At 34.4% G+C, this 19,120-nt stretch overlaps 1 protein-coding gene across 8 annotated transcripts in view; it reads right to left on the reverse strand.

Annotated features, from left to right (window-relative positions):
- The window catches only part of TUSC3 (tumor suppressor candidate 3), a 231,598-nt gene that overhangs the window by 191,285 nt on the left and 21,193 nt on the right, over positions 1-19,120 (reverse strand). For all 8 annotated transcript variants that reach the window (XM_064652783.1, XM_064652781.1, XM_064652784.1 and 5 more), the window contains exon 2: positions 5,616-5,785. In XM_064652783.1, coding sequence (XP_064508853.1) covers positions 5,616-5,785 — 170 coding nt within the window. The remainder of the gene's footprint in view (positions 1-5,615; positions 5,786-19,120) is intronic.

Raw genomic sequence — 19,120 nt, forward strand, 5'->3', positions numbered from 1 at the left:
ATCTTTTTTAGCAGGGAAACCAACAGAATCCCTCTCTTTTCAGAATTAAAAAATCACCTCCTCTTGGAGGTCTAATTGATAGGGTAGATGTTAAAAGCATGAGGAATCTCTTCTCTCATATATTTTGCTATTTGCTTCTATGCACTGAGTTAGCAGAAGGCAGCTACATTCAGAGACCTTTATTAAACACATACTACAAAATTAAGCTCAAAATTTAAAAATACACAAACTGTATGTTGAATTATAACCATAGTTTTAGATAAACCTGTAAGGAGGAATAACTTAAGCAGTTAACTTTGAGCCCATTCTGCAGCAGGCTTTCTTCAGCAACTACAAGCTTGTTCTGAAAGATGCCACTAATAATTTCTGACAGAATTCAATCTTGTCACTCAAACTAAACCAAAGCAGTCATTAGAAAACATGTGCCACATCTGAAAAATTGAACCATCTCCCCCATATTCTACATATTTTTAGTATAATTTACATTTATATTTATACACACACAGAAAACTTCAGCTAATGGGAGTAATCACCCGCTCCTTTCAACATAAAAAAACTTCTAACGCTTTTAAAAATGCAATAGTCTGGTCAACATGGATGAAAAAATTACTGGCTACCCAACTCCTCTGCATTACCAGCCACTTTCATCTTTCTTCTTCATAAATACTCTTTGCACAGTCTTCGCAAAACTGTGTTTTCCAAGAATCTCGAAGCAGGTTTGTTACTTCCACTGAAAAATACTGTTAAACATCATCTAGAACTGAAACAAAACAGTTTTCAGCTAGTGCAGTTTACAAGTTTGTCTCCACAAGTGGTCATCTGCCATTACCATAGGCTTTCTCTGTTGCATTTCCCCATTTTTCTCCTGATCATTTATGATGCGAATTCTAGGCTTCAATCTCGATTTGCTATAATTCAAACAGGTTCACCTCTTAAAAGGAAACATGTGGGAATTCACAGGCATAAACAAGCATAGTAGAAAGTATGCAACCCAAAATCTGTTTGTTTCAAGTAGCTTTTAATTCACAGAGAGACGCAATTGTCTAATTTACATATTTTAACCATTATCTTATAACAAACTAGTAGCACAGGTCAACCTATAAAGCCTATCCACTGAAATTCAGCATCTTTAGCCTCTGCTCTGATCTTTTCAAGGAACACTAAGAAAAAAAAATCAACACAAAATATGCACCTTTCTGTGATGGGCTTCAGCTGTTGAGGAAAAGCTCAAGTGACCAATTTCATTTTTCTGACCCAAATATCCCTTTCTAAATGAAAATACCCCAGAAATGAATTTGCAAAATGAACCAGACAAAAATGTGAACTGTCTGGAGACAAACAAGATGTCTCTGATATACACCTGCACTGAAAGCAGAGATGGTTGCTTCTGCCAATCAGATGAGAGAAGCAGAGCTTGGAAAGTAAAATAAAAGACTTTGCTTATGGAGTTGTCAGATGGTATAGCAACAAACAAAAAAGAATGACTTAATTATAAGAATGAAAGATGCAGAGGAGCATTCAGCATCAGCAGGATAGAGCTAAAGCCCACGTGTAGCTAAAAAATCAAGTGCAGCCCGGGATCACTGAAGTCTGGTTGGTAAAAAGGTGCTGATCACTTAAGAAAATGTGGTGAGAATAAAACGGGGGAGCAGACTGCAAAACGCAAAAAGATGAAAAGCACAGAAGCCGGAAGCGAATTTTCACCCAAAAACGCATTCAAGTCAATCTAGAAGTTACTATTTGCCTGTATGTAATACAAAGTACAGTCTGAGAAACAGTCTCCTCATCTCTGTGAAGATACTATTGTCAGAATGAATGTTCTTTTTTCCTCCTTACATACATAAGTAATTTTTTCTTTAGTAGTGTGACTGATGTGGGTAACGGAGATAAACTATCTAGTTGAGTGAAGACCTAAACACCAAGGGAAAAAGATAGCTGGTCTTATATCCTGAATCATCACTGTTCAAAGTTAGATTATTTCAGACTGCTCATCCAAACTGATTCATCATCACAGTGCGTCAAGGGGCCCTTTAGGATCTGCTTCCAATGTGCAGTTGCAGAGTATATGCACCAAGAACGGCAATAACAGGTAAAGTCAATTAAGACTAACCAAGTTTAATTTCCTGGAACTAAAACAGTTTAATCAAACGCATTTCCAAATGTGCATGGAAAAAATCCCCCATGTTAAGCCATTAGAAACACGTTTGACCTCCATTTGAGAGCACATTGGATATCTAATCTGTTATTGTTAATTCATCTCCCAACACCAGCTATGTCATATTGAACTTAAATAATCGTGTCAACAGAAAAACTGACATTTATGCGACCACTAACACAATTGTGAAGGCATCAGACAGCTTTCAATACTCTTTTGGATCAGTACATTGAAACTTGTTTGTTGTTTAAACTTGTTATATGTAAAATCTTCACTCTAAATTCTGCCTTAGGATAAATACTGAATTTCCTCAAAAAAAAAAAATCTAGAGGCATGACTAGAGGCTCTACTAACATGTATACAGAGCTGCTGGTTTTCAGAAGCCTCCATGTGTTAGGACTAGATTGATTCAGACAAGATTGACTGAAAGTTTATTTTTTGCCAATACCAAACCTTTATCCAAATATCTAGAGTCCCAAGGACTTCTTTTTAAGTGGTATTTTAAAAGTAAGTTGATATGATTTCCATATACTTTCACAAATCATGTGATTTATGTGATTGATGATATAATGTCTTCCTTGCTGCACAAAGAAAATTACATTCTCTGAGACATATTTGGTCAGCTTTTCACACTATGTCCTTGATATACGGATAGGTGAACTCAACCAAGTTCCATTCAAAATCTGGAACTTTTCCAGCATTAAAAAGGGTAGGAGGTTGCAGAAGGGGAGAATCCTTCCTTCATGCCTTCTAGACAATGTCCAAGCTACAGCACTTCTCAGCAATGGACAGGCATGATAGTCCTTTGTCCAGTGGAGAACATAGATCACCAAACTGACTTTGCATTCACTTGGAAGGAATTCCAAAAGTGACACTAACCTTTCAAATGCAGGAAGCTACCTCTCCATCTGTGAGGCCACAATCGTTCAAAACACCAGCCAGAACAGTCATACTGATTTTACTATAAGCAGGGGCTCCTCTAAACTACAAACATTCTAAATATAACCAAATACAAAATCAGATACACAAAGGATATAGGGGTTTTTTTAACAAGATAGGACACAAATGATCTCTTCTGGTCTCAAATGTGCTCATCTACAATGGCTTGCTCTAATAACCATTAGCTTTCACTGCTCTTCTCCAGAGGAGGACCACATTTCCTACTCTTGGTATTTTTTTCTTGTTATTTACTGCTCCCCCTCTTTTTATTTTTTATGTATAATACTGTGTTTTTCATGCTTAGAATTTGACATAGCTCTATTCAACAGCCACACACAAATATTTTTTTTCACCTTTTGAAAATACTGTGCACATGTTCTTTATTAACTGGACATTTAGAAGAGACAAAACACAGAAATTTCAAATCTAAGCACCAAAAGGAAACAACAAAAACTTTTTTTTTTGTAGATAGTTTATGCATCGCAGGCCTAACAAGGCTCAATTTTTAGGGGGAAAAAAAAAGTTCTAATTCTTGTGACAAAGTTATTCAAAGTCAAAGATTTCAGTCTATGTGCTTTTTCATATCTGAAATATGACATTGATTTTTTTTTTTGTATACAATTGCTCCGAAAATATTTTGACAAGTAGCAGTTAACTCAAATCTTGCACAAAAGCATCTTCACAGAACATTACAGATTAAGTTAAAAAAATCTATTTTTCCTTTAGGCAAAGTGGCTAGTGAATAGCTAACAATCAAGTAATGCACGCATTTCAGTTCTCTATATACTTTCAGTGCTCCTGTCCATTAATTAGGAATTGATTTGAAAATGTCGATTTTCCTGATAATGGTCTTACGTGCAGTATGATCAACCTCACTAAATTCCTTTTATTTCCCATGAACAAGTGGATTGCAACTTCACATTTATTTAAACAAGCCCAACTGAATGTAGTATGCTGATTTTTCCTTCATTTTATGCTTAAAGATTTTCAGTTGCTTCTCTACACAGATGTCTAGTCTGGCCTTTTACAAGATAAAATTTACAAGCTCTTTTTCAGTACAGTAAACAATACACACTTGCAAGCAAACCTAACTTCCTTTAAAAAAAGCAGTATTTATGTTGTTTTCACATGCCCTATAAAAGACCTGTACATAGCACAGGGAAAGAATTTGCTATGGCCATTATAATGACAAATACAATGACCCCTATAAAGCTGAACTTGGTGCATCTCCTGTAGCTTTATCCACTGGGTAAGAAAATAAGGAATGATTTAAAACAATATGGTAAACTTTCGACTTCTATTTCCTCTCCTAAAGTTGAACCCTGGCAACACAAAGAAGAAACAACAGCAACCAAAGTGCTGAACTAAAAATTCATTTGACTTAAGAATATTGGAAAGCTTCTATACCTAATCCTTCACCTTCACAGTTCTTATGTGGAGACTGAACTCATGGAAAGGCAATTTATACACTCTCCCTCAAAACTGACCAACAGACTTCAATGACGGAAAATTAATCTATAAAAACAATCCAATAAAACCCATATACGACTACAGATACACGAGTTGAAGTTTCTGTTGTAAATGTCCCATTCCAACACATCAGAAATCTAACAAGCTGCTATGTTTACCAACTCTGTATATAGATTAAAATGTACTTGTTTAAAACCAAGAAATAATATTTCTTAATATACAGTTTGCATATTTCATAGTTCTACAGAGTATTTTACTGCCTATTTAAACACTGTTTAGAGCTCCCTGCACAATAATCCAATCTATTTCTAGACACAATAATTTCTAATGCATATTTTGGCTGAAGAAGGTTTTATTAGCACAGTTTCTGATTCAGTAAGGTAATTAAGTGCATGACTACCTTTCAGTCCCTTGGCCTTATTTGCCTGTCTATCATTAGTAATTTTTGGATTAATTTATTGAGCTAGGAACTTGCACAAAAAGGTCTTGAACTTAGAGGAATACCAAAGCCACTCTAATACATATTCTAAATGGAGACACCAGAACATATCAGAGTGCAGTGCCAGAAAGTATTCCACAATAAGCATGTCTTTGTGGAACAATGTGCTTGCATGTAAGAACTGTCCAAAGCTGTGAAATCACAGGGTAAGTCACATCTGCATCAGAGCCTTCAACATCTCTTACTGAAAAAATCAGTGAAGTGCCATTATTATATGGTAATGAACCACTTCTGTCACACAATGTCTTTGGAAAGATCATGGTCAACTATAATAAAATAAAGTTGATTTCTTAAAGAGAAAGTCTTCCTTAGTTGTGTACATCTTATTCAATTGTAATTCAAAAAAGAAATAAAAACTTGGCAGAATCCTAAAATTTGACATCTAGATTAAATGACAGTTGAAAAGATGCTGTAACAAGCACATGAACCTGTTGAATAGTGTGCATCTATCCCATGCAAAGAACAACCCTACTCAGTGTATTGCACATTGATTCAAATGTTCGCTTGAAGGCTGGTGAGGAAGATGAGAAAGTTCAGTAAGGTATAAATTACCTGCAAACAGAGCACTGTCGCTGTGGCTGAAGAGCAGTGAACATCACTATCACAGAGTAGTTACGAGGTGGAGCCTTCACAAACCTTCGGAATTTGTCTCCATTCATGCGGATGACCGAACGTCTTGAGCTCCACTCCATCAGCTGTTCCACCTTCTCAGCCAAAAGATTCTGTAATTGAGGACAAGGATGAGGAATGTTTAAGCTTAAAGTTTAAGTGCTTTGTACCTATATTCTGCCTTTTCACCCTCAGAGCTTAGATGGACTTAATCCAGAGGTTATATAGTCATAGGTATATGTTATATGTATATAGTAAAAGTTAGTTTATAGCACAATTTAGTCTTTCATGTAGACAGGGAAATTTTAAGTATTTAAAAAAATAACTCAATGTGGTCTTAAACAAAAAGGATCCATAAAATGAAATCAAACAGGCTGCTACCAAAGGCAAAGGAGTAGAGTAAGGTTGACTGCCTTAATACAAGTTGCCAGTACAGCAATCATTTAACTTCCACTTAAAAAAATTGAAGCTTCAGAAAACGCAGCATTATGTTATATTTATTCTATTTAGTAAAAATGAGAGTAAGATATTGTCAGTCACTCAAATATAAAGATGAAAGAAAATTGTACCTACAGAGAGAGAAATAGTTACTATATTCAGAATTTCCTACAAACATGTATCATATTGAATTTAAATTAATACAAGTTTTATATTTTGCTACAGACAGGACTGCACTGTCATATAAACCCATCTAGGTAAATTCTTTTATGGGATCAACATTTTGAGCTGCTTTCAAGATTAAGGACCCCAAAATATTTTGACTGAACTACTACCATTGTATAAGAAAAAAAAATCCCTGCCTGTGTGTTGCTTTTGTTTGAAAGCATTCCATGACATGAATGATTTAAAGGAAGCTATGAGACATATTAGAAGACAGCCTTATTTATCAAAGTATTCTTATAAAAATCTATTTAGAATTTTTTTAATAAAGTAAGCCTGATGTCACACATGCTCAGCAGAAATTGTTTCGTTTCCTAAATCACCCAGGTTCAGTGAAGTCTCAATGACAGTAGTCTAGGTGGATTGCTACATACATTGTATCAAGATCAATGTATCAATCTATCTTGTTTTATATCCTCTGTTCCCTATTCACAGACCCTGTGGAAGCTGCCTATATCAAATAAGAATTCAAAAAAGCGTGGAGAAAACTGGAATATTACAAGTCAGAAGCTGAGCACTGAAAGAAGGTGGGAAGGACAGAGAGGGGGCAGACAGACAGAAAGTGAAGAAAGGGCACCAAACAACAGGGAAACTAAGTTCAGAAAATTTGAAGATCTCAGACCTCTGTTAAAATACACAAATTAGTGAAAGGGTTTATGAACTGATGAGGCTCCACTGTGGAGGGGAAGAATAAACTAGTTTAAAAAACATATTGAAATGAGGACACTGAGAAAAGAGAATACAATGAGAGGCAAGGTAAGGATAAAACTCAAATACTGTGTAAGAAAAACTGAGAAAGGAGACAAGGTGGTTTTTCCAGGACTTTCTTTAAAAAAAGGAATGAAATAGAAAAATTAGGTCATCTAGTAACATTTTGACAAATCAGTAATGCTATAAATAAGAGCAGAGATAGATATATGAGGGGAAGGAAGGATTGAACTGCAAGGATCAAGAAAAATTACATTTTGCCTGTAAGACCTTCCATCTTAAAAATTATCAGGCACAGGTCATCAGAAGGCTTGAGTCCAAAAGTTTTGATCAGTGTAAATCATGAACAGTTCTGAGAGCCACATTTACTTGATGTTATAAAGCCTTTAAAAAATATCCTTTACGGTTTCATTCTTTTTCTCACAATTTAGCTGATATTTGTTATCACAAATGTGAAAGAGAGATTACAACTCTGTTTATATAAATTAATCAATTAATACCATAATTTTTCTTCTGCTAAAAGACATATGTAAAGTTTCCTTGAATTAGCAGTGTCTGAATTAAATCTTTGGTCATTTTAAAAGATTCACTAGTTTTGCATCAGGCACTGCAGCTGGTAATGTGCAATAAAACATAAGGAGCTAAAAGGATGTGAACTAGTATATCCAAAAGCTTTAATAACTGCAGCAAAAAGATAAACCAAAGAGAACTAATAAAAAGACACGACTTCTATATTAGCACAGGAATGATGTACAATAACCTACTTGGAACAGAAAACCAAAGACTTTTCAGAACAGGCCTTATTCAGAGAAAAGAAACCCATGAAATAGCATTAAGGGTATGAAAGCAAAAGCATGATTTTGACAGAAAAAAAAAAACAAACAAGGAGAGGAAAAAATCCAGCTCTATTAATGCTACACAACTTGTTTCTATCAAAGAAACAGTTATATTGGAAGACTTACTCAGAGAATTCCCAAACCAAGTTTTACTTGGAAGCTTGTTGCCAATAAAAAATTGCCTTGATTCTTTCAGATCCAACCATGCGCAATGTCACCTTTACAGAGCTCTTATGCAATATTCTGAAGTTCACCATAATGTTCTCAACCACTTGTATCTTTTGTTGTTTTTTTTTTTTCTAAATGCACTAGGTAAAAAGCTAGTAACTAAACTAGGTAATCAAGCTAGTGCTTGAGGAATGTAGTCATCAGGTACAATTTAAATACTTCCTTCATTGCATTCTGAAGCAATCTACTCTTTTCAAATAGAAAGTTATTGAATAGATTGCTATAGGCTACCCTTTTCTTAGGTAACTGACCACACTTCGATATCCTACCGAATTTTTCCTACGCTTTATTCCAGAAAGACTTCTTTTGCAGAATAATTGATAGAAGAGAACTTGGAACTGATAGCTCTAGAATTCACAGTGAAGTCTTTCTGATTTGTAACTCTTTAGAGAGAGATGAAGGCCTGATATTGTTTTTGTCATTTACGAAATATTTTCACAATATATGCTACTAAGTTAGCAACTTTTTCCTCATTTCATTTAATAATGAAATCTAAGAAATAAATCTACTCTTAAATAAGTTTCTATTTTAGCCATGCATTTGATTTTCAAGCTCAGTATCTGTCTTAAGTAAATATGGCACATTTCAAAATTCCAACTGTGTACTTTAGCTTTGGATCAAAAAGGCACGTACTTTTATGACACTACACTCAGAAAATTGGTCAGTCTGTTAAAAGGGGGGGGAGCATGTTTTAAACATGCTGAAGCAGCAGAACAACCTTAAGGATTTCATAATTCAAATTGTAACTGATATTTTTGTAAGAAAATATTTCTCAGATAAAAGTGTATAAAAAAGAAAAAAACACTGTTGAACCAAAGTATGAGCTCTACCTCAGTCAAAAAATTTCTCTTGTGTAAAAGAGAGTGGTGAAAATTGAAAAAAAATTGACAGAAAACATTTAAAGCCAAAAGGGATAGTTTTCCATATTACCCTAATAAAAATAATCTATTAATATTCAGCAAAGCATTGTTAGAAAAGACAATGGTCTATCCCAAATTGTTCTTGCCATGAAGATACTGAAACTGAATATGTTCTCCAGTAGTTTTCTTCTATCATTTACCATCCAGCTATACAAACCATACCTAAAACTGTTACCAAAGTGAATTCCCATTAGGATTTTAGACATTTACACAAATTTTCTTAACTCAACCTCTTTCCACCACCTGGGGAAAAGTTTTCTGCCAGAGAAAATCTGGAAATAGGAGAGAATGGCTAAATCTGACAAAACACATCTTGCGATGAACAATATCCAGAAAACGAGGAACTATCCCATTTGTCCTCTAGTGGCTAATTTTCTGCTCCTTCACATAGTCTATACAAGTAAAGACCTTACATTTGTTTAAACCTATTGGTTTGCAGAATTCCTCTGAGTACTTATACCAATAACTCAATGGAACTGTTTCAGTTGAAACACTAGGAAAAAAACCCCAAACAGACAACAAATCCTAGAAGCCTAAATACGAAAGGGGAAATTCTTCCTGTAGGAAGAAAACTCTAGGTTTGATGTTACAAATAACTACAACAGAGTCAAGAGATAACAGTCTACTGATAAAAATATAGAGAACTTTTAAATCAATGGGTGAAGGGGCAGATATATATCATTTATGTATTTTCAGTGGTTGATGCCTCAAGCAGAATAAAAGAACATTCATGATCTATGTGTGGAAACAACATGAATGCTAATTTTTGTAAGGCAAACAGAACTATAATACTCCTTGCTGTTACTATACTATCTTGCAACAAGTGAAAATCCAGGAATTTTCTTACTGAACAAGAAAAGCTGTTCATTTTTTAGAAAATGGGATTTTCCCATAAAGCAATCACCTATGAAAATTATCTTTGCTGCTGTCAAAAACATAGGCAAACTGTGACAAGTTATGAAACAGAAGATGCTGGCAGGTCAAGCTTTTGGCATCTACACCTGAAGCAATTCCACATTAGGGATTGCTTCCCAGTGATCCCCTGTATCTCCTCTCTGCTTCTTAACCTAACAGAGCTTGTCATCTGCAAGCCTTCCCTTTCATACTCTGTGAGCAGCAGATTAGCTACTCAAAACACAGCTTTATTTATTCATTCTCCCAAGACACAGTGCCTACAAGACAATGCATAAACAACAATAAGAACCACCCTGTATCCAGACATTTTTGTCTCATTAACTGTTAATCTTCCTTGGCCAGATTTTCTAAATTTCTTTTGGCCTAAATAAAACTGTCTTGTTGGGGGCAGGGGGCACCAAATAACACAAAACAAAACACCATTCAAATTTTCATAAATGCTGCTTGCTCTGTCTATCCAATGGATGTCCCTGACATTTTCAAGACAAATCTCCTATTTAAAAAAAAAAAAAAAATAAAAATTAAATACTGTTCATTCAGATTTGTTGATCTGTGAAACACAAAATCATAGAAAAATAGCTGGAGTATGGCAAAGAGAAGATACTCCTTGGTTCTCAAGAAAGTTTTATCAGATTTCTATATCATATAAACATATTGCTGACAGGTTTACATTACTGAAAACGTATTTTGAATTAGTTTTCTTCTTCAGATCCCCTTTCATTTACTTTGCCTTCAGTCAGAACAACTTCACACAGGTAGCTTTTAAGGCATAAGGGGCTATTAAAAAAAATAAAAGAACACAGTCCCAATGATATTACTCAATGCTTCGCTGTTCAAACAAGCCTGCTTTCACTTGAGACACACCAGCTCTACCACTTCGCTTCTGTCAACCTTCAGAAGAGGTTTCAGGTCTCACTGATATAAGAGGGTCCTGAATACTGCTCAGTATGTGAACATGGAATACCAAGACCTCTGCTCTGGAAAGGCAGGGTCAAGAGTTGTAAGACCAGATACCTATACTAGGAAAAGTCTTCAAATAAATTAGCCAGGGACTCAAACTACTGTTGACTACTAATAAGGCTGAGGCATTGGTTATTACCAAGTCATTCCCTTTTCTGATGAAAAATTCAAATTCCCTCCAGTAGCTCAAATTTTATTTCTTTCACTACAGAAACTGTGAATCAAGGAGTTGCTAATTAATGCTTTGATACTATATTTGCTACTAGAGATCAGTTACCTACAGATTTTGAGTGTTTCTGAAATTATGGTGTTGCAAATAAAATAAAAAAACAAATGAGACTGCTTGCCTTCCATGTTTCCTTTATGTGTATCTTACCAAAACCAAATAATGCCGATCAAATCACAGTTGATGAAAATTCTGCTTTGTTCACTAAGGTGCCTCAAATACCCAAAACTGCTAGCTTTGTAAGCCATTATTTCAGGACAACACTCATTGTAAAAACAAACAACAAAAAACACAAGGTTGCACTGATAAGGCATGTAAAGTATCTCATAAATTTCTCAATCTGACGTATGTAGCTTAAATTCCAATTTATTTTAACGGTCTCCTTTTTAGTCTTTAGTTACACTAAGAATAATAGTACAGAGAAACTAACTGAACTAATAAACACATTTCAGCAGTATGTAGTAAGAATAGTTAACTCTTCTAAAAATGTGTCTGATAAACATTCACGGATATGTAATTACTGACAGCATTACATTAATGGAATTAACGTTAAAAGTGTTCTTACAGGCATACATTCCTCTGTTGTTCCTTGTTCACCTGAAGCCTGCATATAAATGTCATTTACACTACCAACACACCAGTATCCTTGAACGCATCAAAACCAGTTTTATCGTTTGTAAAACTCCACAAATACTCAGGTAATTTCATATAACATTTCCTACACACTAAAATGGGCTAGATGGCTACTTTCTTGCACAAGCCTTCTAAAGAAGATTTCACATAGCTCATGGACTTGAAAGTGCTAAAAGAAAGGTAATTTCTTTAATCTGTCCAGGTCTTCACTCTTTTCTCTAAAAGTTCCTAGGCTATTCTGAAACCAAGAAAAAAAAAATCACTTTTATCAAAGTTTATTCTTCTTCAAATTAAAGCATGCAGCAGCAGCAGCTTCATCAAAAATATTTATTCCCTCTTTTGAACTTGTCTTTAAACAAGAATATAAACCATGAGTCATGTCAAACCTGCAATCTCTAATTTCATGACTCACAACCCTAGGTTCAATGGAGAAGTCCAGGATTAAGTATCTGAATATTCCAGTGAGCACCATATTTTTCTGCAGCAGAAATTAAGAGCATGTACATCAAATTCTGAAGGCATCAGAAGCACAGTACAAACTGTTCTGTAACTCATAAGGTCATAAACTAATTCCATTGAGAATGGCTGTATCAGTACTGCAAATCTTTTCCTCTCTGTTCTCTCCTCTTCAACAAAAGAAGTGCATGAGTTAATGCAAATATTACTAACCAGTAAGACATATAGAAATCTGTTTGGATACTTATTTCCCTTTCAGATTATTTATTTATTTACAAAAAGCCATTGCCTGAACATAACTGAGAAGCCATGTAAGCTGGCACAGTACGACTGACTTGATATTATGCTCCATTGACTCAAAGTCATTTAGCTGTGACTGAGGATTCGCTTTTTGGAATCAGACACCGATTTTCATCTTTATGTAAAATAGCCTACATTTTGTGGCACTAAGCCTAAAAACGTCCTTCTAAGGCTGAGTAGATAAATGAACAGAGAACTAAAAGTACTGAGGTTTGTTTTGGGTTTTTTTTCCAATTTTAGCCTATAAGTTGCTCTATTAGCAGTTTCAGAAAAATCTGGTCGATTTCTTATTATACAAAGCTGTCATTTTCTGAACATTGTACAAGAAAGTATTAATATTAATATTTTTTCCACAGTAGAAAATGCAAGATAGAAAGTAACCTGCATAATGGTTTACAGAGATGTATGTTGTCCAGCTGATTTTACAAAGATATTCAATTTCCATGGAATACAATCAAAAATTGACAATTTATTTCAAAATACAAGAAATTCATCCTGTTTTTAACTTATACTTTTTAAAATTTTCACACTTTGTCACAAGCTTTATGATAACTTAAATTCATTAAAAAATAAAGTTCATCTAATTTAAATAAAGTCTGTAAGTCAACATTATGAATTACAGAGTAGAACTCTAGTCCTGTAAACAAGCATACAAATTCCTTCAGGAAAGATAATCCCTACTGTACTGCATTAAATAAACACAAGTTAAACCATTCAAATTCTATAGAAATTAGCCTAGGTAAGATGCTTTATACAACTATAGGCTTTTCCCTTATTGTTTTATTTTTATTTTTTTTTGCAAGTGTGGAAGTAATTAAAAACATAATGAGAAATATCAAAAGGATAAATTATCAATTAGAGAAAAGACTCTACAATAAAAGCACCAGCTAAACCTCAAAGCATATTTTGCTTAGGTCACCTTAACACTGGAAGGATATCAGTCTCAGGAGAGCATAATATAGGGCAACGAGGATGATTCCAAGAGTACTTGTTATACACAAAAGCTAAAAAAGCTTCATTTATTCTCAGTGGAAAACATTTCAGGGTGACCTAGCAAAAACGTTGCAAAAGTTCTTGATTAAAATTGGGAAAAAATCTTTAGCTAAATATTAAAATTATGCACAAAAAGTTAAAAAACTAACATCACACTGCACATATATTTCAATTCATTAAAATGATCAAACTTCAAATTCTAAATGACTGTATATTTTTTTCAATATTCAGAACCTTCAGATTACTGGGAATTGGACACAGCCATACCTTTCAGAGCGCAAGTTTATGATTTTTAAGCAGATACTTCAAGTTAATTCAATGCACAATTATTATTTCACAAATTGAAACTCCTTCTAACCCCAGGAACACAACTCAAAAGCTACAGATTATCAAGATGTGTGACATTAACTCAGTCAGCCTGCCATTTTCAAATATTTCTGCATTTTAGGTAAAATTAAACTTAGCTATGTCTGCCTTCTAAACTAAGTGCTGTTTATATTGCCATTCTGAGTTTCTTGATTCCAAGATTTATTTTTTTTTTAAGTTCAGCTTTCTGCAATAGCCATCTCACATAATTTAGCAGCCTGGCTCAATCTACAGTGTAGAATTATGAATTAACTAACTGAAAGCCATTTGTATACCGCTCCTTTGCTACAAAGAATATTGACTTCTCAGAGATATTATTAATATTGTGTTTATTTTTAAAAAATAACTTTTGATCCTATTCTTTTCCCTTCACTTCTTACGTGTTAGTTGGAATCAGCAGGCAGTCAAGATCATTTGAAGAAATGGTACTTGTCTACTAAAAGCAAAGGTTTGACACTACAGGAAGACACAAGCCATTTCTCCTTCTTTCTTCCTCATTCTGCAACAAGAGCCCACAGTGTCTTTGCAAATTTGAAAATGTGGTCTTTCTTTTACTCTCAAGCACTATTTGTGAAGCTGAACATTTCTACAAACAGTGCTATATAACCGTTTCCTTTCAACTTGATTGCAAAATACTTTGTTCAGCTGAATCTCTTTAACTAAATGAACTATTAAAGAAATAGTGTTACAGAGCAACCCATAAGAACCCGGTAATCCAGCATCAGTTGCTCGTATACCAGTTTTGTACGTATCAAAGCATGTAGCTTCTGTACTTCACATACAGAATAATTTGCCCTGTAATAATTTCTATATTCATAAGAGAAAGACTGAAAGAAAATAAAAAAGTCAACTTTACCTTGAATTTTCACCTTCTTTGGGATACCGTACGGACAATGAGAATTCTGACCAAGTCTGAACATGAAGAAAACAGTCTGCATTTCTTCTCTAGTCTTGTTGAAGGTTCCATTTCCAACACCTGACCAATTTCACAGTACCACAAAATGGCTGAAGTTGGAAAGGAGCTCTGGAGGTCACCTAGTCTAACCCCTGACCAAGTAGAGCCACCTTAAGCCCGTGGCCCAGGACCATGTGCAGACAGCTTTTGAGTGTTTCCAAAAAGGGAGAGTTTACAAACTTCCTGGGCAAGTCCTGCCAGTGCTTGGTCACCTTCTCAGTATAGAAGTGTTTTGTGCCCACTGCCCCCTGTCTAGTCACTCACTGGGCACGAATGATTCTGGTTTCTGTCTTAACACTTTACGCTCCAGGTATTTATTTACACTGATGTAACTCCTTCTGAGCCTGCTCTTTCCTAGAATAAACAGTCCCAGCTTTCTGAGCCCTTCCTCAAAACATTTTCAATTTCAGAACACTAGATGAAAAGCATGACATTTAAAGGATGTGTGTGAAAAGACATTACTTTACTGAACAGTAAACTCTTCTTCAATTTTCTAAGTTATTTTAAACAATAGGTTAAAATCAGATGCAGCATTTCCAATCACTGAAAGTACAGAACAGATGACTAAACTGCTACAATGAAAAGAAGTTTTATTAAAAAAAAAAAATCTTACAAAAGGCTGTGGAATGCATCAAAACTTTTCAGTGAATTAGATTTTAAAGAACAACTGGGAAGGGGTAGTTGCATCCTGTTAAAAGAACGAAGACTAAGGACAAATCAATTCAACAACCATTTAAAATGTAAAATGCATAGCAAATACAATACAAATCAGAGGCAATTTGGTTTCATGTGTGAAAACATGAAACATGATGGGGCAGAAATTAAATTATTCTAAGGACACATAAGCACTGTTGGGTAATCAGAAATATAACTGCTTGTACAGGAAAACACCAAGACCTCAATGAAGAACACCTAAATAATTTCAATAGAATCCCTTTAATAATTTTTTTTAATTGCTCCATCAAGGAATATAACAGTATTTTTTTTTTATTACATAAGAGACACTTAAAATGAGAAAAGAATTTTAGAGGAAGTTAACTGACCTTAAAAAAAAAAAATCAACAACAAAAAAAAAAAATCAACAAATCAGCAGAGTTCTTATTCCCAAGTTATTCCAAACAAGCAAAGAACAACCAATTAATTTGATCTAAAGAACACAAAGCATCTAGTTGAAAAATGTTCTAGATATGATGAGCACTCTGGCTTCTTCATCTTCCAAAACATTAAAAGCAAAAACCACAAAGAAACAAACAAACAAAAAATAAATAAATAAAACCCCACAAAAACAAACACCAAATCAAACGAACAAAAAAACCACTTATAGGCAGATGTCACAGATTTGGTCCTTTTGATATGAATGAGAGGATTCTCAAGTACCTATTCTTTATTGACACCTTTATATTAATACAAAAGGTCATCTTCCTTATTAGGACACTGGGAAACTAAAAAACAGAATTAAATTTCTCACCTGCCTCTTCTCAACAAGTGAATTCAAAGCCTAATGTCAGAGGAAAGATATGGTGATGATAAGCAATAAACACTTTCTATCTTGTGACAAGACAGTCAAATACTTTCTGAAGTATGATACCTAACTATGCACAAACTAATGTAAAAATTAAGAATTTTAAAATTATGATCAAAAAGTTGCAGACAAAACCGTTAATATTTAGAGTGGAAAAAGTTATTATTACTACCAAAGGGACTGAAACATCTCCTAACTACCTACCACAGATAAAAATTGCACTTTTTCCTTAAAATTCCAGATGTTCTTTATGCTTTACCCATTAACCCAAGTACCCACAGGATTAAAACTCCAATGTACAAATACAGTAGAAAAGAAATAAATATTGTGTAGAATATTATTACTATTCTCACTAAAAAAACCCCTATAATTCCAGACTTGGTAGATATAAGAGCTATCAGGATTAAAAACAACTGCAGATTTTCCACCAAAACAAACAAACAAACAAAAAACCCCAAAACAAACAAAAACCAAACCAAAACCAAACCAAAACAACAAAGAAAAAAAAAAAAAAAAACAGAAAACCCCCCACAACCAAACAAAAAAAGTTTACCTTTATGAATGTGAAGGTCTCCAGTACTGCACTTTCTCCCACTCAACCTTAAGACAGCCACTTCCCCAGTTCCCCCACAAATGCTACATTTGCTAAAGAAGTAGGGAGGTTTGCCAGTTGAAATACAGGATACATTGACAGTATGATTTTGTACAGTAGCGCAATGATTTAAGCTGATACAGTTGCCACTAGAAGGAAAACCCAGGAAAGCTGAAATAGTAACTGACCAAAAAACACAGAATGATTCTGATCTATTTGTTTGCCAATTTAACGCTACCAACTCATTTATAAAGATGACCAAAGACGTGAGTTAACTAAATAGTGAAAGATAAGTGAGAAAAAATCTTCCTGTTCCCTAAAGCAGAATAAACAGGTGGATATCTCGATAGATAAACAGTAAGTGCTATTCAGAGGAAGATAGGCCTGAAACCAATTATAAGTAATAAATAAGTGCAAAGCTCATCAATATGCTTAGCAACAAAACTGGTGAATATTCATTGAACACGCTAGAACAAACAGTAAATCACCTCATCACAAGGAAAAATGCCAATCAGGAACATTGACATTGGTTGCACCACCTTATAGTCAAACAGGGAGGTTTTCATCACAGAAACTTCTTGCAGTCCTAAAACCATGCCAGAGGAAAAGTATATACTACTTATTAGCTCATTCTAGTTTTAGTCTGGTGCAATTTACACTTCATGTTGTTCAAGGGAGTCAGGATTTCATATTTCATGAACAGGACATTTAAAAAAAATACATTTCCTACAGAACTAATAACCGTGTCAAAATTTCCTTCCCCCTGCATTATGTGTGTGCACATCCCTAAATAAAATTCTCAAGTTACACAATTAGTGTATCTTCTATATTTAGAAGAAAACAATTAAGAAAAACTCTCATTCTGACAATGAGAGATGAAATGTAAAATAATAGGAATTATATTCAGATTCAAGGCATCCAATGCAGACATTTCAAGTCCTCCCCACACATTTTCAGTGAAATAATACATCAATGACCACAGGGAGGAGAAAGCATCACCAGAAATTAGATGCAATTACTGCCCTAATCCCTACAGACACAAAGGCTGAGAATACACTTTATCTCCATTTGACAGAAACCTGTCCTTTTACAAGAACAGCACATGATTTGCTATAAAGTTTTAGGTCTGAATCACATTTAAAAATAAGTACAAGAGGCATTACTTTCCAATTTACTTTGCTGGTACATAAGTCCTTATCTCCCTCTCCAAGAATGTAGTTGAACTGAATTTAATTTACTCTGCAAAACAAAGCAATTACAATAAGTAAAATATTTATAAAATGTATAACATTATGAAATGTATATAGGACATTATAAATACAAAAAATTTAAAAAATAACATAGTTAAGTATTCTGCACTATGTATACACCCGAAGTTACATATGCAGGACTGAGACTGGATGAATATTAACCAACCACACAAATGGGTTGCTTCATATACAAACTTCAACTTGACTGAAATCATCTGATTGTCTAACTGACTTATTGTTAGTATGGCTCACTGGTTTTGGCCAAATATCCAATAATTCAATGTTTTGTGGTGAGAAGAGACAAAATATTTTCCGGAAAAAATACTGCTTTGTCAAACTATGTAAATGTCTGCTTCAAAAGACAAATAAGAGCACTGAAAGGCAAGTATTTAAAGATTTCATAAAATAGAACAGACAGGGCTTGTGAGCCAGATGGCTTTTTACCAGCCACTCGTAAAAGAGAGTGGGAGAAATAATCTGTAGCATGACTAAGTCAATTTGCATATACACAGTTCTGTCTTCAGGATAAGCTACCAGAATCTGTAACACTAAAATAAAACTTCATATTTATACAAAAACAAATACTGTATCTGATGCACATTAACTGTTCCCACTCAAAAGAACACAGTTAACCAAGGAGAAAAAAATTTACTCTCCTGGTATTTTCAAGTGGCATTTAAACAGACCATTGTGGAGAAGTAAGATGCAAGTAAAGCAGTCTTCAGACAATTGAAATGGCAAATTTCAACGAATACAAGAAGTTTCAGGAAAGGGTATATTTTAAAAACATCAATGCAAAAAGTTATGTACCACAGGCAATGCAGATTTTAGAGGAAAATTGTCCTGGAGAGAATTCAGTTCATCAGTCAACTGTAGAAACCCCTTAGAGCCAGATCCACTATGTGCCGATCTTTCCTCACAGTCCATG

The sequence above is a fragment of the Pseudopipra pipra genome, chromosome 4 (assembly GCF_036250125.1).
Source record: "Pseudopipra pipra isolate bDixPip1 chromosome 4, bDixPip1.hap1, whole genome shotgun sequence".
Lineage (NCBI taxonomy): Eukaryota > Metazoa > Chordata > Aves > Passeriformes > Pipridae > Pseudopipra > Pseudopipra pipra.